This window comes from Cydia pomonella, unplaced genomic scaffold (genome assembly GCF_033807575.1).
Source record: "Cydia pomonella isolate Wapato2018A unplaced genomic scaffold, ilCydPomo1 PGA_scaffold_203, whole genome shotgun sequence".
Taxonomy (NCBI): domain Eukaryota; kingdom Metazoa; phylum Arthropoda; class Insecta; order Lepidoptera; family Tortricidae; genus Cydia; species Cydia pomonella.
In genome coordinates, this window is record NW_026907843.1 from 397484 (window position 1) to 421813 (window position 24330).

Below are 24330 nucleotides of genomic sequence, written 5' to 3' on the forward strand. Positions count from 1 at the left end.
TTCGCGAGAAGAATATTGTTATTATAGAAAATTTAATGCTCTTTATAAAATGTTAATCTTAGCTTATCACTACATTCTTGATAAGAATCCAATTGTCTATGCCTACTTATAGTTTTTCCCAATGGGATTTAAAAAAATATTATGAGCAAGTGTAAATCAACCTGTTTGTGGGAACCATCTTATAACAACAAATCTAGTTATACACCGCAACTTATAAACCGCAAGTAGCACAAACCAAGCTCATACAGAATACAATCCAGTCCCGTTCCGTGCACTCAATGTCTCAGAAGTCGTTTTAAATTTAAAGCCTAAAAAGCATTTCTTCATTTTACATTGTCTAGCAATTTAAGCCAATGTCTTCCCGCGAATATCCTAAGGTATGGGACCGTTTCGAGCGAACAGTTGACGGTGGGACGATGAAATTCGTAGTTGAGGATGTATCTGAAGCTATGTGGAGCACCGCAGTCGAGTTCATGTTGGGAAATTATATTAAGGAAGATGTTTGGTGGAGCACGGCGGGTAAGTTATGAATAGTGCATTAGAGAAATTCACTGGTAACGTCACAATTTCATGACACGATGTGTGCATTTTGCCAAACATATTATTTATTTTGATGTAACATCGCAATTTACCTACTAGTAAACTGCATTTCGCTTTGTAAAGCGAACTTAACTGCATTCGAAGTACTACATTATCTAATTACTCGGCTTTAGAATGTTCGAATCATTATGTTTATTAGTTAAATACTGTATTTTGAGCTCAACATACTCGTTCGCTCGGTCATATAATAAATGCAAAATATAATTGTAATGAAAAAAAAAAAAAATCAGTAACAACAAAAAGTTTACAAATTGTTATACATACTTACTAAGTATTAATTTTCAGCTTTAGGAGTATTAGTTTAAATATGCAGCCCTCACACAGGGTAACAGCACTTCCGCGCCTTGTTACAACAACTGTTGTTTTTTACTTTTATTCCGCAAATTTAAAGACCAGTTAACACTTGTACTCTTAGAACATTTAACCAACTGGAGACGCCTTGTCTATAATTTTCTGTACAAAACAGTGCCGATTTTGCGGGAAAGGGCACGTCAAATGTATGGCTATTTGTACGCCGTGAGTATGACCATTGGCCGAGGTTTTCGATAAACGGGTAAACTCTTAAAGGTGACTCCGGTTGGTTAAATGCTCTAAGCTTGTAGTTAATGAATAAGAATACTTAAGCAAGTGCTATTTACAGAAATTAGTAGTTACCTTTTTCATAAATCACCGGTATTAATTACGAGTGATAATTTACAATGTTCACGTACACAATGTGTTTATTAAAAGTTCATACATTATATTGTAGTTTACATCATAATTTTCCGAACTCCGGCCGACAAAGTAACTTTCATAACACCTTAATCGTTGTAGGTAACTTTTTGAACGTTTGCTCTGACCCCAATCAGACTTTACCTAATTAGGGCCAATCTTTTTTTCTGATTAAGTACATACTCATACATACATCTACATTTGGAAGTAAGCAGTATTTTTTATACCACGACGGTGGCAAACAAGCAATTAAAACAATAATCGTATGTAGTTATCCTACTGTAAATGAAATATGGGTATATTTGATTTTTACAAGGGGCAAAGTTATTGTTTAACTCTTCGTGTTAATTATTACTGATATTCTAGCAAGTGAAATATTCTAAAATCGAACCACGAGTATAGCGATTGGTTCGTAAAGTGTAATTTTGTGCGTTGCGTAAGTTTCAAGGCACGATGGTTAAACAAATTTTGCTACCGAGTGAAACACAACATTTTTCACCACACTAACGCGAGGAAAATACGAACTCCCAAAGTCCCATAATATACATTTACATTCCTCTTTCTTTTCAAACTGTATACATTTCACTACCATGCATAGTTCTCGTGAACAAAAAAAATAAAAATACGATAAACGCCGTAATTGAATCACAGTTAATAAAAGACTTCACATTAATTAACCGCATACTTTCAGCGGCTGCGGGCGCAACACTTTTTGCAATTAACAGAATCCCTTCTTATGGCGGCGAACATTTTCTCACGCAAGAAAATAAGTCATTAGCCTTATTCGGTGGCACAGATTACTTTACTTAGATCGATTATATAAGACAACTCGCGCTCACGACACTCTTTGGTACTATTGTAAGGGAAGCAACCGCTCATTTCAGCTAAAGTTGAATTCTAGTGATAAACATAGGTTCATAGTTTCTAATTTCAGAATTAAATGGCAATCAGCAAAAAATATTACTTTTCTAGTAATTAGTACCTATAGAATGTAAAATCTCACTCTTTTCTCACTTTCTCCTCTCAACTACTCAAAGGCTACCTGACAGAAATCCCTTCTAATTGGAATTTACCTCTATTTTGTAGTATTGTACAAAAAAGTTTAGTAGTACCTACTATTAAAATGAGCGGTTCGGGTAATTATTTACAAACGCATATGTACAGTCAGCGAAACTATTAGCTTAGCACCCGTGCATAAAAATGTGTATGCAGGGATGCCAAGCTATTAGATTTGCTGACTGTACATATTGTGACTGCAAATATTGGTAAACGCGTAACAATATTGCTCAGTCTGTAGAGGGTAGTCTATGTTTAGTGGCGACCGCCGCCCACCGCCCAATTATCCCGAGGCTGGGGTTCGCCCTAATGTGGTGCCATTACCCTTCTGCGCGTCCTCGGATACCTTCCCAAATTATAACTTTATTGTGCACTTCCCGCGTACTCGTAATCCAATGTAAATTATAAACAGAAATTTAGGTTAAACAAACTGTGCCTAAATTACATATCCTTAATTATACTACAGCACTGATTACTTTTGATTTTTGCCTATGAATACTTATTCACCTTTAAACACTCTTGATTATTATTTAACTTTAAACACTCTTGATTTTCAATTTATAAAGTTACACCGTATGGGGTCCGTAACAGTAGCAAATGTTTTTAAAATCTTCAGTTAAAAAGAAAAGAAAGAAAGAAAATACATTTATTTAACGCCACAACACATTACATTTGGGAAAAGAAGACATACAGAGATAAAAAAAAACATTGGACGCGAAAATAGGATCTCCACTCGGCATAATGCCGCGGCAATCCGTGTTACTTTCTGATGGTCCTCATGTTTTAAAATATTCGCGTTAAAGTCTAAATATCATAGCTCGTTAGCTTAAACTCACCTTATTATTCCATATGGCAATAAAATACAGAAAGCTAACTCGATTTTAAGTAGTAGCAAAACACTTTATTGTACAAAAAGAAACATAAAACAGGAAAGAACACACATCATTTGTACAAAGGCGAACTAATACCTTTCGGGGATCTCTTCCAGTTAACTTTTGAGCGATTGAGGAAGACGTTCTCCGAAGTAGAGATCAAAATTGTACTAAACGTCATAAAATAAATTATTTAATTTCCTAAAAATTGGTAAACCTACTCGTATAAGTCCTATAACCTACAACATATAAATGGGATTTTATTATGTATCCACGGTGTTTATGTACTATATTTAATGCATTCAAATAAAATGACTGATTTTTCTAGCAAATATTTCTAATTGGATTAATAATCTGCTTTTAAAAAGTAGATATTACGAGCATTCCTGTATTTTATTCAATTAGTTTTCTGGCTTTGAAGAAATTATAACGGTCAAATTCCATTTAGGAAAATTAGTTAGGATAATAACTCCCAGAAAACAGACGTCAAATAACAAGCCCATTTCACGTCGGGACTGATTAAGATTGGAAATTTTCCAATTGATTTGTATGGGTATTAATCGAGTCGGAATTTAATGTGGGTCGTGGATGATTAATTGACTGTCCACCTTTGAATAGGTACGGCGAGGGACCCCGATGCCGTGCAGGAGTACCGTGTGCTGCTGACATCGATCATTAGGCAGAAGATGTCGCTTGCCTGCTTTCTGGCTGACGGAGATGGAACGGGGCATACTTTGGTTGGTGTGAATCTTTGCATGCCTCAGGTCAAGGGAGAGTTTGTGGGTCATAATCCGGTGATTATTATTTTGTATTGTTTTTATATTTATTTGCACTCAAGTTGGTATTATTATTAATGTCAAGTTACGTTTTGATATTATTTATCTGCAAAGCCAGGGAAGCCTGTGATAAAAACCCTCGCTAGACGTAAAAAATAGTATTAAAACAACAAGGAAGTAATTGCTTATATGGTTTATTTAAATACGCTCCATAATCGTGAAAGGATATTGTTCTCTTACGATTACTTGTTTAGAAACTTTTACTTTCTTTGCTGAAATCGAAGTGATAATCATAATGATTTGACAGTATAAACATATTCAGAGGGCCCTGACCACTCTAGTATATCCGATGACAAGTTTTAAAAGATATTAACTATTTGGCTTTATTGCAATATTCATTATTAAATTTTATATTACAGAAAAAATTAACATGTCACAATAATTCGGTACCATAAAATTAGATAATTATAGTCCTAGCTTTCAACTATAGTCCAAACTTTAAGCACTTATACATAGTATTTTTATACGAAGCCTGCCTTTGGCTTTTAATGCATATCAGTAATCTGACTCAAAAGAAACCGTACTGTTTCTGACTTAAGCACATTCCAATATTGAAATCTAATTCTTAAGAGGATACGGGAGCTGAGATTTAAATATTTTAGGTGAATATATTCGTCTCGCTAACGGAAGCAGCTCCTAAAACTAGTGCGGTAAGGACAACACCAGGTTAGGCGAACAATCCTGAGTAAAAAACTCAAAAAACGATGTTTCGTATTCGACTGTTTCCTCCTTCAAAACTTAACCGAATGTAATGAAATTTTGAGATCTAAATGGTAATAAAATTGTCTGTGTGGGACCGTTTTGATTTTTAGGCTAATTAATGTCACTTTTTAATACCAAGCTTCTCTTTGCAGCCTAGTAAATTAGGCCGTTTTTGCCTTAAGAACCAAAAATATCAAAAAAGCAAAACAGTCCGACACAGATATTATTAATAATAATAATCTGTGTTGAAAAAAGAATTGTACTACATATGGAGAAATGACCACTCCTGTTGCCTCTTAATAAATGGCCTTCAATCTTCAGATAAGTACCGATTTTCAATTTGATCAGAGCAAAATGCAGAAATTCATAATGGCGGCCGATTCTTTTTTCAATGTTGACCTCAGATTTATTTAATATTTGAGGACAATCTTACACAAATTTACCTATGCTAAGCTTGGGGCCTAGGCGACGAAATGCGTATTTTTTCAGATTTTCATCTTGATCAAAGCAAAAATGCGGAAATTCAAGATAGAGTTACCAAATCATTCAATTTCCGAATGTTTTATTAATATGTCTTTCATTTCTGAATGCACCCATAAATTTCGAACCGTCAATTATAATCCGACCGGACGACCGGGATGACCATCAAATATTTGGCAGATAGGAACAATTGGTATGGAAAAACAATTTCGTTGTTTTTACAATTTTTCTCGCAATTCTTTCGCATTTTCTAACCGCTTAAACCTTCCTTGGACTTTCACAAATATTTCAATAACAAAATTAGCTAAAGTGGACCAGATGTTCTCGAGTTTTAGGGAACTTAACGAACAGCAATAGATTTTTATATACCGTGGGCTCAAGTAACAGATTTCAACCACGCATTCCTGACTGACTTTTGGTAAATTTCAGCAAAAAAATGAAAAACAATTGAGTATGCGTATGTCTTCTATACACGAAACGTTATTTATTTTTTAATCATGGAAAAAAAAGAGACGTGAAGTTTATTTACAGATAAATTTTGCGAGATTCCTTTAAACTTTAATGTCTGTCAGTAGGTATGTATAAACCAAGTCACATAGTGGCAACGTCGCAGGCGTTCATTGAGTTATTACAGATACAAAGCACTGTCATTATCTCTAAAACATGACCGATTTCAGAAAACTTAATATAAAATTTTAGTCTCTAAATGCGGTCAAGAATTACAGCTTTAATATTTGTCAGGTACGCAGGTTATTCGAGCCCATAATGTATATACAAGGTATAAGACTTCTCCCTCTCGTGCTTATTCTGACAACCCTGAGTCAATCGTACGCACTTGTTAGTATAAATTTATTTTAATTCTGCTTTTATCAATTACTTAAGACACTGGATGCCAATACAAACATAAACGTGCCAAGTGTGCCAAGGTTTCCATGTTTCATTTGTTTTATATAGTACTGCGGCGGATTCATGGTCGCATTTTTATCATTTGTCATGTCATGTGTCACTTTCACACTTACATAATTGTAAGAACGTGATAGGCATAATGACAGGTGGTAAAAAACCGACCATCTTAGCCCTACCGCGGCGATGGGGTCGGCTCTCCTTGTCTGCCTTTTCCACTGTTCCCGATGATCGGCCTAAAAGGTCTTAGCACCGAGCTTATAAATTCTTCTGACATTATTAAGAAGTAGGAATGGTTGTAAAGTATAGTACCGGACAATATAAATAAGGCCCAAATGCCAAACATAATTTCGATATTGTGAACATCATTTCAGCGTTTGTCAAACTTTCAATAAATATTTTATTAAAGAGAATAACAGAATAAGCCCGAGTCCGTCTCATTCCGCTGCCCCATTTCGTCTGAGCTTTACGCCGATCGCCGTTCCGCCCTAACCCTGGAACCGCTCCCGTTTATTCTTCCATTACTATTCGAGGCCGACCTAGTTTAAGCCCTTAGGGACTTAAGAACAGTATTATCTATATTACATGCTATCAGTTTATCATTAATTTAGAATCATGTAATCTTTTTCCTACCTAGTTTTAATATTTGATTTAGGATTAGGAACATTATAAAAGATTTGTTAAGGCGGGATTCCACCGGTATGCGGCACAAGCATATTCACTACAAAAATGCTTGTGCCTCACAGTGACGCACACTGGTGGAATTCCGCCTTAAGACGTCACTGAAGCATTAACAAAATCGAAAAATTAATAACTTTTAAAGTTCAATATATTTATAGGTATTACTTAAGGTAGTTAGTTGAACTATCATTCGAATACTGCAAGATAAATTCTCTATTTTGAGTCAATTAAATAATATTCATACACATTGATTTAACAATTTGCCCCTTACTAGTGATTAACAACACGAGCTACATAATAATATTATTTTATTTCCTTCCACAGCCAAAAACCGAAGCCGGCCTATTATCCCTACGCATGTTCGCAGAGGCGATGAAAGTGCCTGTAATTTATGATAAATACGGAGTTGGTGAATACCTAATGGGCGCCGGCCTCTCCGTAGCCCCGGAGTACAGGAGATTGGGCATCGCCACCAAATTACTCACGGCGAGGTAAGTCTTAATCACATCGTGTTATACCGAAATCTGTTGGTGCGGAAATCTATTCATGAAACAAGCTCACGCCACAGGTATTTCAATACGGTGACTATTGACAGATTATAATTATGTTAGGTTGCATTGAAAATGTTATTTCAATTGCTATACAAAAGGTAATCAAGAATCAAATGTACCTAGCTTATGGTTCGTGAAGTTTGACATTAGTACAAATTCAAACAAATTAAATAGTTATTCGATGACTCTTGATCCTATTTATAATCTGTCAAGTCATTTCCGTCAGTAGAAAAAAGCGGAAAATTTTAAAACTGTAGGTGCGAATATTCTCCTCCCATAGAAAATTTTAATTTCGCTCCTTTTTCTACTGACAAAATTGTTTGACCGGCTATACTTTTAAAATTAACCTGTCTGAACATTAACTGAAGAACTTATTATGATTGAAGTTGGTGATTTAATTTAAATCATTCTTTACATTTAAATTGTTAATATTAATAATGACTGTTTATAAATATTACAATTATCTGACGTCGGTCAGTTGGTGACGTCGCGATTTTTGCTAAATAGGGCTTACAACATTTTGTTTGTAAGGTTCCTATTTCTGTAAAATAACCATTTAAGTCATTTTATTCCTCTTGTAGTTATACTTGTAACTTGAAAACTCCATTGTAGTAAACCAGTCTCACTTGCATTATTACTCGTATCACTGTGCAACTAAGTTAGCACATGTTTTAATTTACGGTGCACAACTTGGTGCGATCTCACATCGTAACATTTAGGTACGTAGAACTAAGTTACAATTCACATCAACATAGTGTTTAAGTCCTACCTGAGTATATCTTATTAAAATTTGGTATCTGTATAACGACTACAATAAATATTCGCTAATACAAAAATTACAACCGCTACAAAGTTCCAAACAAAACAACACAATATTTTTGGAATGATATAATAAAAGTAAAATTGTAATTCATGCCTCAACAGCATATAATATTTTGTGTTCTGCAATATTCATAAACGCATTACATTACAAGCCTGAATTACCATGAATAGTTTGTCTTTATATCATTTTGACTTATGTATTTGTATAATGTATTTATTGTATACATGGACAGTACAGTGATGCATCAGGATACATAGTGTTAAATATAATTTCTTAGGAATAGTACTTGCTACCCTTGGAAGGCATTACAATGCCTTATTTCTATAGGTACTTATTTATGTTATAGTTTGTCCATCTTATTCAGGAGTAAAGTAAAGTTTTATGAATAAGGGGGATACTAATCAATTACAGATTTAATGATATTGTTGCATAGTTTTGTTATTCATTACATTATTAACTTATACAAATGCTTAATTCAATTTAACAAAATCATATTATAACGTAGGTACATTTTCTACGTACTTACTTTTTAACGTTATATATTTATTTATTAAATTTACTACAAGTAAATATATCAATTTAAAAAACACCGTAAGATACATTGATAATTAAATATTTTTCAATGCTATCCATAGAGTCCGGACCTCATTTCCACTAACGGGGGTAAGCTGGCAACGCCAATTATTGTTCTTCATTCTCTTTATTTAGCAACCAAAACTTAAGGCACTTGGGTTCTCCTATATTAACGATGCTGTTCCAGGAACCTAACTTACTTTTTACATACAGTACCTACTTCACTTCACCTCGACTTAGCGTTGAACGTATCTCCAGTGTCTCCTAAATGTGTCCCGTAATTAGATCGGTGGGACCTGACCTCTCTGCCCATACGCAACGGAGGACTCGGTGAACTTTCCGGCCTCGGCATCCGTACTTGCGTCGGCGGCTGAAGTTGTGAAACTTGTCATTAAAATTGTGTCTTTAGGTGATGCCAAGATAAGAAGCATAATACCTTTTGCTTCCGATGCTTTCTCAGCCTGGACGGGTATTACCTCGGGTCGGGTGCACCTGTATCTGAAAAACCTTATAGGCATCATTTATGGGACGATGTAGGGGTAAAGCGGCTATTCGATAGTCTTATGCCAGCCGCTGCAGGTTCTGACAGAGCCGGTTTGATCAAGGCTTCGAGACCGGAATCCGGAGTTTATAGTTACACGGCCTAATGAACTGATGCGAGTAGCCGTTGCTCTCCGCCTGGGTCGAGTTTCGCTCGGCACCACGCTTTAAACGACATCATACGAAAGGCCTGGCAAGAAAAGGGGCTTTTACCCTCGTTCCGGGTTATTCCAACGAGATCAATCCAACGCGGCAACGCAGCGAGTGTGATGGGCGCCTTGGCGTCGGGTTACTGCTGCAGTTACTTATTTAGGCGGGTTACATGTTAGGTTTATTTTTTAGTGTTGTTAAAGTTTAGTTTATAATAAGGTGATCCGTCTGCTCGTTTGCCTCCTCTATCATATATATATATGGTTTATAATATTTAAGTATATTTTTGAACCGTAAAATTTAAGACGTTGAAGTCTGTACAATAAAATAAAAACTTTCAAATTGCTGCTCAAACTAATGTTGACATAACAAAAGGAACGCACTACAATTTAACTGCAAGGAGCTAACCAAATGATGACAGCCTTCCATTATTGTTAACTTGCTGAGTTTCCGCTTATACCTACATAGTGCAATTGGATTCAACTTGGCACCGGTACCAACTTCGCTTTCAACTATTCTCAATTACTATTGGTTTTGGCAAACCCGTTTGGATGCATAACATTTGAATTACTGAATTGCGTAAGATACCCAATATTGACGTTTACGCTTAGTTTGCGAAAAGGTAGAACCGAATTAGACCTTGCTCGCGAGCTTTTAAGAAAAAAAAAAGTTTTTTTTTAATTAGTCTTAAAGTACAGAAATTGTAACTAAATGTTTACTCTGAATATATATATATATATTTATTTAAATATGAAACAAACGGTCATACAAAAAATATTATTACAGTTTCTTCTCTTCATCTAGACCTATAGTTTCCATTTTTGTTAAACATATCTTTATATAGAAGCACGTAAAGCACCTATCTTCTTTTAGGTTCAGCTATATTAGTACAAGACACATTAAAATTCAGTCATTTTGTAATATATCCAACACATTTTTATTAAATCTAAAGCAGCCAAAACCAATGTAACTACTCGTATGTCTCACAGTATGGACGGTTTATTCAATCTTCATCGAAATCAAATTTCGAAGAAATCGTATAAAGAAGTGTTTTTTTACATAGTGTTTTTTCAGCCCTCAGCCAAATTTTGCGATATTTATGTATGGGTTACACTGGGCAACTTACACTATAGGACAAAATCGTGTAAAAGGAAAACATAGGCTTCAACCAATATCTATGCATTCCGCATACATTTTTAACAATGATTTCGAGGTTGGCTCAAATTAAACGTTGCTTAGTATATATTCCTATATATTCATCTCACAAAATATGGCTAAGGATTGACTAAAATCTCCTTGTACGTAGAACTATTATTTTCTAATAATGCATTTTTTTCTTAGAATCGCACTATCCAAGAGCCTGGGATTTCGAGCAACTGGCGGCATCTTCACCAGTGAACACGGTCAACAAGCTGCTGAAAAAGCCAATTACGAGTGTCTTTACACAGTTCCGTACAAAAAGTTTGGGAAACGCTGCAACATCATCTTTAACAGTAGCACGCAAGACTTAAAGATATATGCTATTAAAACTGAATGAAACATTACTGGGACTAAGGACAGTTATTAGGTCCTTAAGCCACCTTCATTTTATAGCAACAAGCTTGTTAAAGCCATATTTTATGTAAGCTAGTATATTGCAAAAACAACGCCTGATTTATTTAAGGCTAATAAATGATTTGATCATGTTTTTTCCAATACTACTTCGCTTTGCATCTCTTTTCGGTTTAACTAAAAATTGGTCCACAAATAAAATAACACTCAAATTAGTAATTTTAAATAGGTTTCATACAGATTTTTGGACATGGCAGAATTAAAAAGAATTCGTTTTTAGGGTTCCGTAGCCAAATGGCAATAAACGGAACCCTTATAGATTCGTCATGTCCGTCTGTCTGTCCGATTATGTCACAGCCACTTTTTTCCGAAACTATAAGAGCAATACTGTTTAAACTTAGTAAATGGATGTATTCTATGAACCGCATTAAGATGTTCACACAAAAATAGAAAAAAAAAAAAAATTGTGGGTTCCCTTAGAACTGAAACTCAAAAAAGTTTTTTTCATCAAACCCATACGTGTGGGGTATCTATGGATAGGTCTTCAAAAATGATATTTAGGTTTCTAATATAATTTTTTTCTAAACTGAATAGTTTGCGCGAGAGACACTTCCAAAGTGAAAAAAGTGTGTCCCCCCCCCCCCTGTAACTTCTAAAATAACAGAATGAAAAATCTAAAAAAAATATATGATATACATTACCATGCAAACTTCCACCGAAAATTGGTTTGAACGAGATCTAGTGAGTAGTTTTTTTTAATACGTCATAAAATTTAAAAAAAAAAATTCATCAAACTCATACGTGTGGGGTATCTATGGATAGGTCTTCAAAAATGATATTTAGGTTCCTAATATAATTTTTTTCTAAACTGAATAGTTTGCGCGAGAGACACTTCCAAAGTGAAAAAATGTGTCCCCCCCCCCCCCCTGTAACTTCTAAAATAACAGAAAGAAAAATCTAAAAAAAAAATGTGATATACATTACCATGCAAACTTTCACCGAAAATTGGTTTGAACGAGATCTAGTAAGTAGTTTTTTTAATAAGTCATAAAATAATATTTTTTTTTTTTCATTAAACCCATACGTGTGGGGTATCTACGGATAGGTTTTCAAAATGATATTGAGGTTTCTAATATCATTTTTTTCTAAACTGAATAGTTTGCGCGAGAGACACTTCCAAAGTGGTAAAATGTGTGTCCAAAGTGGTAAAATGTTGAACAAGATCTAGTAATTAGATTTTTTTTTAATACGTCTTAAATGGTACGGAACCCTTCATGCGCGAGTCCGACTCGCACTTGTTGATATTTGGATACGACACACTAAATATAGAAGACCAATACTTCTGTGTTGCTGTTCTGGTTTTAAATAATGTCTCGGAAAATTTCTGATCAAAATAAGTAATTTTCACTCTTAATTGGATTCCCGTTTTAATTTCAATCTTATGTAACTACGTTATCACAACGAGAACCCATTATTAAAAACAAATATAGAAAGCTTTGTTTCAAGGAATTTTGTCAACTTACAATGTGCCCGGAAATTACTTTGCCAAATTATTTCCAGAACTCGAAATCCGGCATTAATTTATAACGTGAAGGTGAGAACAGACAAAGATAATTAAGGTTTAATTGCGTTTTCAATCTCAATAAATTTTCACTTATAATAAGTGCATTCAATAATGAATAATGAATCTGGATTTCCAAATAATTTCATGTAGGTATTATCACTCTATATTAAAACAGACAAATCTGTCATTACTCTTTGACGTCCGAATGAAATCGGTACCAAGCTCTATACTTGTCCTTTGTCCTATAATGGCTATAACTTTACGCTAATGTAGATCTGACATTAAGTATAGCGAGTAAAATGGGTCCCTAGATTTTTTATGGACTATGCTTCTTAGTACACGGTCGTATCCAAAATATATTTCTCCAGTTAACAGTTGGTAATGAAAAAAAGAAGCCGCTATAATTCAAGATAAAATGAATGCCTACGTAGGTGATTATTTAAATTTCGAGACAAAAATATATGGAGCTCAACGAGGGGGGGGGGGGGCGGGTTTAGGGTCGGCAACGCGCATGTAACTCCTCTGGAGTTGCAGGCGTACATACGCTAAGGAGACTGCTTACCATCAGGCGGGCCGTATGCTTGTTTGCCACCGACGTGGTATAAAAAAATATATAGACATGAACCTTGTCATTGACATAGAATAGTTAGAAGTAGGTACCTATTCATACATTTTAGACCATCTTAATATATTGTACTTAGTAAAAATTGTGCCAGTAGTTGACATAAATAAGTAAGTGAAAAAGATTCACAATTGTTAATCTAAATCGTATTACACATGTTTTTTTCTGACGTTTAAATGTAAAATTATTAAGTAATAAGTCTAATTTACAAGAATGCTATTTAATATCTGTATTATTTTAGATATAAAATATTATGTGCAATACTAAATTATAATACGTACAAATATGAAACACACATGTGCATTTTATTCAATAATCTACGTAATAACAGCTGGCTCCGATTGCCCGCAAAACCTGCAATTAAATAAAAACCCAACAGAAACAAATAACGATGAATTTTGCCATAATACATAACACTCACTAAAATAACTATGGCTCTCAGACGAAGAACCTACTGACAGGTAGGAAGATGTGTGCGGTCATTATATATATTTATTCATATATGTATATAAATATTTATTTAAATATCGTCTAAAGTACGTAATAATATATATATATAATTACTTTAGTCATAGTTTTTAATTACTCTTTTAGGTGAGGAAGAGATCCCTCTTAGGGATAAGTTCGCCTTTGTACTATCCAATTATTTTCTATCTGATGTAATCAATATTTATTTTGCTCGTACAATAAAGTATTTACTTACTTACTTACACATTAATAAACCTACTTGTTAAACCAAGTCAGTTTTTACACACAGCGTTTCATAAATAACTAAAATAAAATTATCCTCGTGATATTAATTTTGAAATGTAGAAATCAGTTTTTTCACAATAATTAAAATTTCAAATTATAATCAATTTTGTAGCAATTTTTGGGTTCTGAGGTATTTCCTCCCGCAAAAGCTCTACATGGGTGTAGTAGGGCCACCCCACACAAGCGTCTTTTGAGCATCGGCATCTAGTCAGCGTTATGGAAAATGGCATCGCTGCGTCAACGTTGCGTCGAGTAGCAGCATAGATATAAGAAGTAAGGAGATTTATAACGAAGCATAATTTCAACGAGTCTCGCTGTCTCCAACTGTCCCCCACCACATCATTAAAGGCGTGGCCAGACAACCAACTCACGCGCTGTGATTGGCCAAACCGCGCGGTGTAGGAGCCTAGAGCGGCGGCACTAGAGTGAGGACAATTCGATAGAGCTATCGATATTTTACATGTTCTGAACATGACCTTAGAGTTTTGACATTTTTGTTTTAAGTAATAATTGCCATAGACTTAATTTATATTCCTTTAAATTTTTGACCTTATTTACGAGCTAAGAATTTTAAGGTACGTGTAAGGTATATTAGTTGATCCATAAGTTCTCTCACAAAGGTTTTTATTGATAAAATGTAATACAAAGCTTTTAATTTAAAAAAAAAAACATGTACCATGATGCGAAAGCTTGTTTATGCTTAACTAATCAAATTGGTTTAAATTTTAGTCATTATTTGATGTAATGTTTGTTTAAATTGTTTACTTTGGGATTGTCGTTAGACGCGAGCGCTTCATTAAAAAAATAGTTTCAGTTTATTATAGCATATTTCGTCACCAATTGAAAGCAATTCCAGCATGTTACATAGAGTTATGAAGAACTGCGAAAGCAAGTTATAGTAAATTATATTGTAAGTATAATGCACCATTAAATAAGCTTTTAAATCATATGTACGAATAATAAGGAAAGAGTAATCATAATTATCAGTAAAAATCTTTCTGATAGAACTTTTGGATCGACTAAGTATACAATATACTATTATTTTAAACATATTTATATTCTATCCTTATATAAATGAGGCGAAGTGTATCTGGAATCATTTTTCTTGAAAATGATCCGAACAAATAACACTTTTCTCGCTCGTAAACCAGTTAGGGCCTTCTAACTGTAGCATCTATCCATTTTTCTTTAATACTGGGATTTTTCGGGAAACTGCAATCATGAACATATTTGATTATAACTAGTGCAGTTATTCGAATCGTTGCTAAGAACCTGAATAAAATATACTTATAGGTATAAACTATAATGTTATAAATATATTGTACTTAATTAAATTAGTTTATTTTTTGGCTTACCTATTCGATTATTAATCCAAATTAATAAGTATTAAATTAAACATTAGGTGCATATAAAATAATTGTAAAATTTTACTTGAAAAATAATAACTTTCATACACACTATATCCAAACATTTTTATCGATAACGCTCAAAGATCAATTATATGCACGAGCACCACTCTACTTCGCGGCGTCAGTGAAGGGAGCGGTTGGCGGTCGTACCAAGAAACAATAATGCCCCTGTGAATATCGTTAGCGGTTTAATGCATTGCGCCGTTGCTAAGGACACTACAAATAGTTTTCCATGCCAAAGCGTCAATGTAGGATGCATAGACAAATTGCCACGCGTTTGTATGACAACATGGTCTGACTCAGAAAAATCATATGTCACTGGATTTATTTGTTAAAATTTGTGGTTTTATTGACTAATACGTGAAAAAAAATGTACTCACATGTGGTATGTAACTCCATGATCCTTATAGTTTTTGGATGCACTCCTATTTCGACACAAAATAACGCTATAATTCGGCATTTCAATAAAATTGACGCGCACATTGTTCATGACAGCTAATTTGCTACTGTCTTACGGCGGGCCGGTATGGCCACGATGTGGCCATGTCGCGGCGATACGCGCCACGCCTCCGTCAGCCATCTAGTACTTTCTATGATCTGAGAGTAGCAGCCATTGAGTTGACTAGACGCCGCCGCTCGGGAGACGTTAGTGTGGGGTGGCTCTAATATTCAAGTCGTACTATAAACTTATAAGTATGTCTATCTATGAATTACTTAAGTACGACAAAAACAATACAATTTACATGGTTAATTTTCGTAACACAATGGAAACATTTAACTTAAAACTAATCACAGGTCCTTAACTACGCTTAACTGCGTAAACTGTTTTCAATTCACCCCAATAACCTATTTTCAATAGCATTTATAGTGTGATATGACCCTGTTTGCTTCAATTTTATAGTTCCGAATCACCTCTTAATCAATAGTGTTTATAGTGGATGTCGGGTGGTTGTGAAAATAATCCATATTTCCATCATAACAGATTCGGAGTTAATTAACATTTGAAAGGAATTCGATACTACCCGAATACTTCTCGAATACACCAAAAGGTTCTGTACCCCTAGTGTAAATTTATTCGATGGCGTAACGTGACGTACGCGTTTGCGTTAAGTCTCATTTTGTATGGGATTCTGAGTTTCCAAAACGACGCGCTTGGCGCGCTGTTTCTAAATCCCATTCAAAATAAGACTTAACGCAAACGCGTACGTCACGTTTCGCTATCGAATAAATTTACACTAGGGGTTCTGATACCCCTAGAGTTCCAAACGTCTTTTACCTTACCATAATAGAGGTTTAATGTTATTTTACCACCGGTCCTGTAGAAACCTTCAATGAATAGAATTAGCATTCGGTGTTGTTCGATAACATATGAAACAATGTAATGCGAATATTTGAGTTTAATGGCCGCAACCACGACTGTCATTAGCACTGCTAATACAGTTAATGGTGTATTTACGCAACTCATTTCACTTTGAATTGCGTGGCAAAATTTATATGTCATGTTTTCATTATCGAATCAATATGGATTATAGGAAAATGATAAAGCTAATTGTTCTGTAAATTTACTAAATGTTGGTACAGAGACTGATGGTTGACTGAATATTAAAAACTACTATTAATTCAGATAGTACTTTCTTTGGCCTGTACAGTTCTACTGCAGCTGTCTACGGTGATGATGCCGTTTGACCTTTTACTTACAAGAAATTACTATGTGAATAGATCCCCTATTCTAAAATGTAGATCATTGATCCTACTATAACATTTATCGAAACAAAACAAGCATGGGCTATAAAAGCAGCAAAAGTTTTACATATTATATTGAATAAAACAGTACCTGCACAGTAACAAGGATAACATGTTCGAACTACATAAGTATACAAAACCATATACAGCATGTTAACTCCCTGTGGGGTTCGTCAGCATGTTTGGAACATTGCTGCTCGGGAAAAGTGCTGGGTACTGTCGTAGGCACTTTTTGTATAGAACTGTAGTATAGAAAAGTTTCTACAAAATGAGAAAATAGTACTACAGGAAGAGAAAGTTTTTGTTGTATATTGAGATTTTTAGATCCCCAGTGGAAACAAGTATATGACCGGCCTTTCGGATATTACACATACATGACACCTTTATTGAAAATACTACGTGTAGATTATAGAAAATCAGGTAGTCAGAAACGTTGAAGTCAATCATGATGATAAATATTAAAATAAAATAAAAATTTTGGTACAAACTTTTATCGCTTACTGAACTTTTCATGCCACATGCAACTATGTAATACTCATCGAGACAATTCTAAAAACCCCAAATACAATTAGGTTGCGTTGTTTATCACAGTGTTCCCATGGTCAATGGCCACCTCCTGTCTCAATTATCAGATCAGCTCAATGGTACCATAATATAACATGGTGTAAATAAATTTTAATTCAACACGAAGCTGTTTTTTTTTTGCACAATCCGCAAACTCATTTAATTTGTAGAAATTAATAATACATACTCGTATTATTATTATGATACTTTTCTATTATTTTATTTAAAAAATGATTATAATTATTCTTAAGATGATTTTCTATTCAAATTTACATCTATAAAAAAATCTAAAACATAATATTATAAATTAATTTCAACTTAAACCCTCTCATTTTATGGTAAAACGAAAAGCTTCAACCTGAGATTATAAAGTCCAACCTTCCGACGGCAAACAAAAAGACACCCTTTTAACGTAAAAACAAAAGCGCAGCGTGGAAGGGGGCACTTTATTAATGGTCAAGACATAAGTTGACAATGGATAACTGTACGGTAGGCTTCTCGACAATGCGTTGGCGCCAGCGTCATTAGAAGACCAACGGCGTAGCGTTATTAAAGCGGAACCAAAGGCATTAGCTTAAGAGCATCTACTTATATCATGCGATTATCTTAGAGATGAAAGGAATTTTAAACAAAGTTGTTGAAGAGTTTCAGAATTAAATATTTGTTTTTATGATATCTCGACATGACTTGAAAAAATCAAGAATAAAAAACTGCTTATACATGTTTACCATTTCGCGATAGGTAATTCCTAAGATGCTTGAATATTAAAATTGATACTGAATATATATTCAGTAAATATAATTCCTCACAAGAATATTGGAAAAAGCTCATAGCGTATTTACTTTTTATTCGGGACAGGAAGTTATTTCAATGTTTGTTACTCGTTCACGAAGAAATTTGACAAGGACAAGGGGGTAAAAGTTAAATTACGAAAGTACAGTGTGAACTCCATATAACGTCACTCCATATAACGATTCGCTCCCTATAACGTCGACATTTTCTGGCTATATTTGCTTTCTCTCTATATAACGCTGTACACATTAACCTTGGCTTGTGCTGTAGGTAGGCACATGTGTGTGTAAATTTTTTATAAGTGAGAACCTGTAATTGGCTCTGGCTATATAATAAAATCTAAAATAAAATAAGTAAGTTATGAAATTTATTAATAATTTATCTGGAGTACATTCTTTGCAATTTTTGTATAAATTAAATAACACATTAAAGTAGTGGAAGAACCTTCCTTTCATTATACACCTAACTGTATGGGTGTGTCTTATTCTTTGAGCACTGTGCGCTGCCCACATATATGAAATAGTAACACGAGTCCAAAATCCGTATTAAAACGTATGTATGCTTCAAACGATAAATTATGGAGTCGTTGAATAATGTCAACGTACTTAAGTATAAGGAGAAAATGTGAACCTGCTATAGTAGTATAATTCTATAGAATTATTCATTGTTGATCAAGATCAACAATGAATAATTCAACATCTGATATATTTTACTGTATGTTCTTTTTTCTTTCGAACTTTGAGACCTCAATTATTCTGGGCGCTAATGAACTAAGTGTTTCCGAACCTAGGGTCTATTTTAATGGCTTCTATGTATTTTCATTTTCAATTGTGTTTTTGTTTTTTTCTCACTTTGTACGCATGTGTGTGTGCGTCAGTGTTAGCATTTTTTTATATACTTTGTAATTACTTGTGAGTTCCTGTAATTGGCTCTCTGTCTTCAATCTTGTTGTTCTATTGTAAGTTTAAAGCTGTTGGTTCTCCTGAACATAAATAAATAAATAAATAAATAACATATTGGCTTCTAATGCAGGGGCTAAGAAGATCGAATCTATTTTTTGGCGCCATTCTGCCAGCTTAACTAAAGTAGCAAATTTCCGGTAAATTGTAGTTTGACAAAATATTTTGAAAGTTTTAATTGCCTGGTCGATTTGTGAGAGCCATGGATGCTCTAAAAATACAATGAATAAATTCCGCAGCTATGAATTGAAAGACAATTAAGAAATCAATATCTTTAGGCCAATAATATGTTTTTGTTTAACATAAATATTAGAACTAATACAGAACTAACCTCATAACTACGTACTTAGGCAAACCTGTGTCGTGTACTCGTTTATGAGAATGATTGAAAAATGTACTTTTCCAAACTTTTTGCTGTACTATAATGAGTATCATCTTTTATTTAAACACAATACGCATTACGGTAAACGTTACAAATGAAAATTCTGATCCCCGGCGCATAAAATCTTTTTAAAAGTGTCATAAACAAAAGTGTTTTACGGAATCACCCCCACCGGCTAACAAAAGCACTTAAAGGGATTGACATCAATTCGAACAAGGTTTCTTTCTGGGCGCTATCTCGGCCAGATATGAAATTGATATCTTATGGTTTTTTTGGCTATAGTGCACATGTTACAAAGAATATTGTTTTCAATGCAAGTAATAAATCAAAGATTTGTCATCACTCCAGACTTTACAAAAATTAAAGTTTGCAAATGCAAGCAATGTTGTAAAATATGACAAATCCACAAATAAATTGTAAATTTTTATCATTTGAAGCTGAAGAAAAGTAATCTCATCTTTCATTGTCTCTTGAGATCCTTTTGACATGTCTGAAATCATTTTACATCTACTTATCTATACTTTAGACACTAAAAACGCCCTCCTACTCTCGCCGCAAGCGAGACAAATACATAGAATTGATTAAGAAAGAAAAATTGATGAATAAGCTTTCCGAGCTTTGCTCGGGAAACATATAAAAACTCAGAATGCGCGATTTTCCAAAGATAAGACCTAGCTAGATCGATGCATCGCCACCGAAAACCCCCATATAGCAAGTTTCATCAAAATAGTTACAGCCGTTTCCGAGATCTCCGAAATATATATATATATATATATATATATATATATATATATATATATATACTCGTTTAAAGGTATAGGATAAATAATAATAGAAGAATAAAGAAGAAGATTGATATATGAGCATTCAAAAATATATAAATCCCCAAGTTTGCAGACACCTCGCCCCGCATCAAACTACGAAACTACGCCTCATCGCGCAGAACACGTTCCGATCGAAATAGAAACAACTTCAACAATATCTATAAAGTACCAAACAAACGTGTATTGCTTGTTTGGCTTGTTTGCAGCCGAAACTTGAAAAGGTACTCAGGCGATAGCTGTCGGTATCAATATTCTTATTGTGGGATCAGTGCGGTAGATAGATATGTGATTTTTACTTTTTGAGGAAATCGAAGGATTTGCATTTTCAATACGTGTCGGCAAGTGCCGTTTGCAAATACAGAGCCAAAGGCTTGAAAGGCTCTATATAAGTCGGAAGAACCAGATTGGTAACTTGGTGTATTTTTTTACCATCAGACACCAAGCTAATTATTAAGACTATCAGTACATTACTACAGAGGCCGGGACATAAGAGATTGTCGGAGAAGTAGTTACAGCAGGATAGCAGCGCCGAAGTATATATAGGAGTATAAAGCCGAAGTATTTTCTCCAACTTGATGTTTCGCAGTCTATTATGATGCACGCAAAAACAATATTTTCACGCATAAGGAAGTAATCATTAATATGTATGACAAATAATAGGTAACGCTACATTTTGTTTGTACGCTGAAGTAAACCCTTCCATGACATGTTTTAGACACGATACAGTTGGGAATTTTTTTCTCCAAGCAAAAAATTTATCATAGTGTCGGTTATCCATATCCATCTTAGGTCAATATCAATTTTCTAACGGACGGCACCTATCTCGAACGAGGGCTGAGTGCTCTCCCCCGATGCGACCCATAAGTTGGCTCTCTATAACTGCTAAATTAGTTTAAGACAAGATTTTACGTACCATACTCGTAAAACGTCGTCGTCACGTTTTAGTTAATGTTGGTAAGTATCATAACTTTAATTTGAAAGGCTTGCAATTATTATGTATTATTATTTTATTGTAGTAAATTTCATATACGATACTTAAAAACAATTATGAAATCGGGCTGTAATGCAAATTTTTCGATTTTATAACAGACAATCTGCCATAGAGGTATAGCTAAACACCATAGCTTATAGGTACATGCGCCATCAGATACATCGGAGCGGCCAATGTGTTCACAAATATCTGAGCAAAGCCTCATGCACAAGACGTTAAAGGGCATACACATATTTCGCCAAGATGTAAAAAAATAACGTGTCGTGTGCAAAAAACATAAAAAATATTTTTGCCGAATATAACCAAAATCATACCTATAACATTTTTTGCCCCTTATGACCCCAGGAATGCGTATCTGTCGGGTTTAACTAGCCCACGGTGTATATATTCTCATCCCATGACATACAGGGTAACATCTATTTAGATATTTAAGAAGCGGGTACTAGGGTTGATTTGCGACAAAAAAGTTTCTATGAACCTGGGTAGTTAAAGGTCATATATTATATAAATAGGACACAGGATAAAACAAAACTTTTTTAACAGCAAACAAATTTTAAACATTGTAGTGCTAAATACCAAAATTGAGTCTTCATTCTTTAATCACAGCAATAAAGATAACGAACGCGCTATCAATTATTAACTTATGTAATTTAATTTCCTCGTAAATAGAGTAGATATACTCTAGCCGCTAGTAGTAGGTAGGCAGGTAGCTAACCAGAGATTGTTTATAGACTTTAAGTAATGCCATGCGTAGATTATTTCTATAAACTTCGTTGGTACATACGGATCAGTGAAATTTAAACTTGATATTGGAATACAATTACGCAATACGCTACAGAGGTACCAGCACAATAATCTTGCAAACCCTTTAGCTTATTGTGTTGAGGCTTGGAGTGTATACGAAGTTCCTCAAAAGCCTTTGGCGTCTCTCACAAAGGCCAAATTAATGCCAATCTATATTCACGGGATCAGGATCCTTCTGTGACAACCTATATAAATGAAACTAACAGCGTATCCTAATTTCTGTTATCCATATACTGTCATTAAAATTAGAATACGCCTGTGTGGCTGTCAGTTAGACGGTAGATCTTAGCTTCATATATACAGGGTGTTTATTGAGTCACCTGCAATAATTTACGGGGTTAAAATATAGGTCACACTGAGTAACTTTTACTATGGGACCAACCCCGAAATCACGAAAAAAATAATTTACTCTGTCATAGAAAATGTCAAAGTCAGACAGCCAAAATGTATGGAACAGCCAAAATTTCTTTCGCGATTTCGGGGTTGGTCCAATAGTAAAAGTTGTTCAGTAGGTCATATATTCACCCCGTAAATTATTGCAGGTGACTAAATAAACATCCTGTATGAGGGTCAATTCACAAACCAATAATCTTTCTCTCTCCATAATCTCTCTGCTTTGCCTTAAGGTTCACTGGTAAAGAATGTATTTAAGCATTAAGGCCGCCTTTTGTGTGATAAGTTTTTCTTTTGTACAATAAAGTTTAAATAAATAAATCATTTGTCCCTGTCATTGTGACATTTCCGTTTATTCGAAAGAGACAAAATGTTTTAATTTTTATGAATAAGGGGGTAGGAGTTTAGTCATAAATATTTGTACACAGCACATGACGCAGCGGTAGCACAGGACGGGTGTGGCAGTATCTCGCCCGCGAGACAGACTACCCATCCTTTTCTTACTGTGTTCTCACCACGGTTGCATAAAAGACTATTTTCATATTTACATGTCCCATGATGTCTTATTTATGAAGGAAATCACGCCTACATCTTAATGCGCCATTAAATAACTCACCTTTCATCTTCGGGCAACTCGATGTATAGCGGCAGCAGGGTGATATTGCGGAGATGCAGCGGATAGTCGCCGGCGAGGTAGGTCTGCGAGATCTCCGCGAGGCTCTTGTTAAAGGCGCGCACGACGGCGGCGGCCGAGGGCGGCGCGGCGATGCCCACGTAGAAAGCGGCGCGCGCGTCCGCCTGCAGCACGCGCAACTCGCCCGACGCCAGCGCGCATGCGCACAACGCCGCCCACACGGCCCAAGCGCCCGCGCGCATCGCGCCCCCCGCCGCCCGTCTCACCGCCGCGCGCGCCCGGACCGCCGCCCGCGCGCCGCCATGCCCGCCGCCCCACCAACACCATCCACCCTCACACAACTAGTCCCGTATTCAATTGTTCCAACATTTAACACTATCAGCCGATTTCGAGGCCGATTTTAATTTTTTTACTTATAACCACTTTATTCTGGTTTCACTTGAATGGACGGCATTTGATGTTACGCACAGACACAATTACTTCTGCGAATTTTGGTTGTTGCTCTCAGCAGTTGATATCTGTAACAAGGAATACAAATACATATGTTTACAACCAACTGAAAATGGCTTCGTAATTGAAATATTACATAAAAAATTACCTTTGGTAACCTCTTGTTTTGTAATCTTATATGTATTTGAATTTCTAAGCCGATCCGAGATTAAAAATAGCAATTATATATGGTTAGGTTATGCGTCCAAACCATTTGAACCTTAAATAATGTTACTTAATAAAAAACACACCATTCAGTCATTCGGCCAAAGAGTAACAACATAAGATTAAATACAACATCTATGGAATCATATTATAATCATTGACCGGTCAAATGAATCACGTTTTTTTATTCTTTTTAAAATTCAATGGAATCCA

The 24330-nt window shown here is 34.9% G+C and overlaps 2 protein-coding genes across 3 annotated transcripts in view; one reads left to right on the forward strand and one right to left on the reverse strand.

Annotated features, from left to right (window-relative positions):
* Positions 1–23965, reverse strand: part of LOC133533769 (uncharacterized) — a 77672-nt gene extending 53707 nt beyond the window's left edge. The window contains exon 1 of the mRNA XM_061872811.1: positions 23446–23965. Coding sequence (XP_061728795.1) covers positions 23446–23705 — 260 coding nt within the window. The 5' untranslated portion in view covers positions 23706–23965. The remainder of the gene's footprint in view (positions 1–23445) is intronic.
* On the forward strand, positions 202–11175 carry LOC133533770 (uncharacterized). 2 transcript variants are annotated; one of them, XM_061872813.1, is made up of 4 exons: positions 202–519; positions 3858–3976; positions 7166–7332; positions 10820–11175. In XM_061872813.1, exons 1-4 carry the CDS (start codon positions 354–356, stop codon positions 11013–11015), a joined length of 648 nt encoding a protein of 215 aa, XP_061728797.1. In that variant the 5' UTR covers positions 202–353; the 3' UTR covers positions 11016–11175. The 2 variants fall into 2 exon arrangements, with proteins under 2 accessions (XP_061728797.1, XP_061728796.1); XM_061872812.1 differs by having other exon boundaries at positions 209–519; positions 3858–4033.
* Positions 23966–24330: the final 365 nt, after the last annotated feature.

Bases quoted from the DNA above. Each gene is read 5' to 3' on its own strand.
- LOC133533770 (XM_061872812.1), top strand. From the start codon at position 354: ATGTCTTCCCGCGAATATCCTAAGGTATGGGACCGTTTCGAGCGAACA. The intron at 520-3,857 runs GTAAGTTATGAA...ACCTTTGAATAG, and splicing joins TGTTTGGTGGAGCACGGCGG to GTACGGCGAGGGACCCCGAT. The intron at 7,333-10,819 runs GTAAGTCTTAAT...TTTTTTTCTTAG, and splicing joins ACCAAATTACTCACGGCGAG to AATCGCACTATCCAAGAGCC.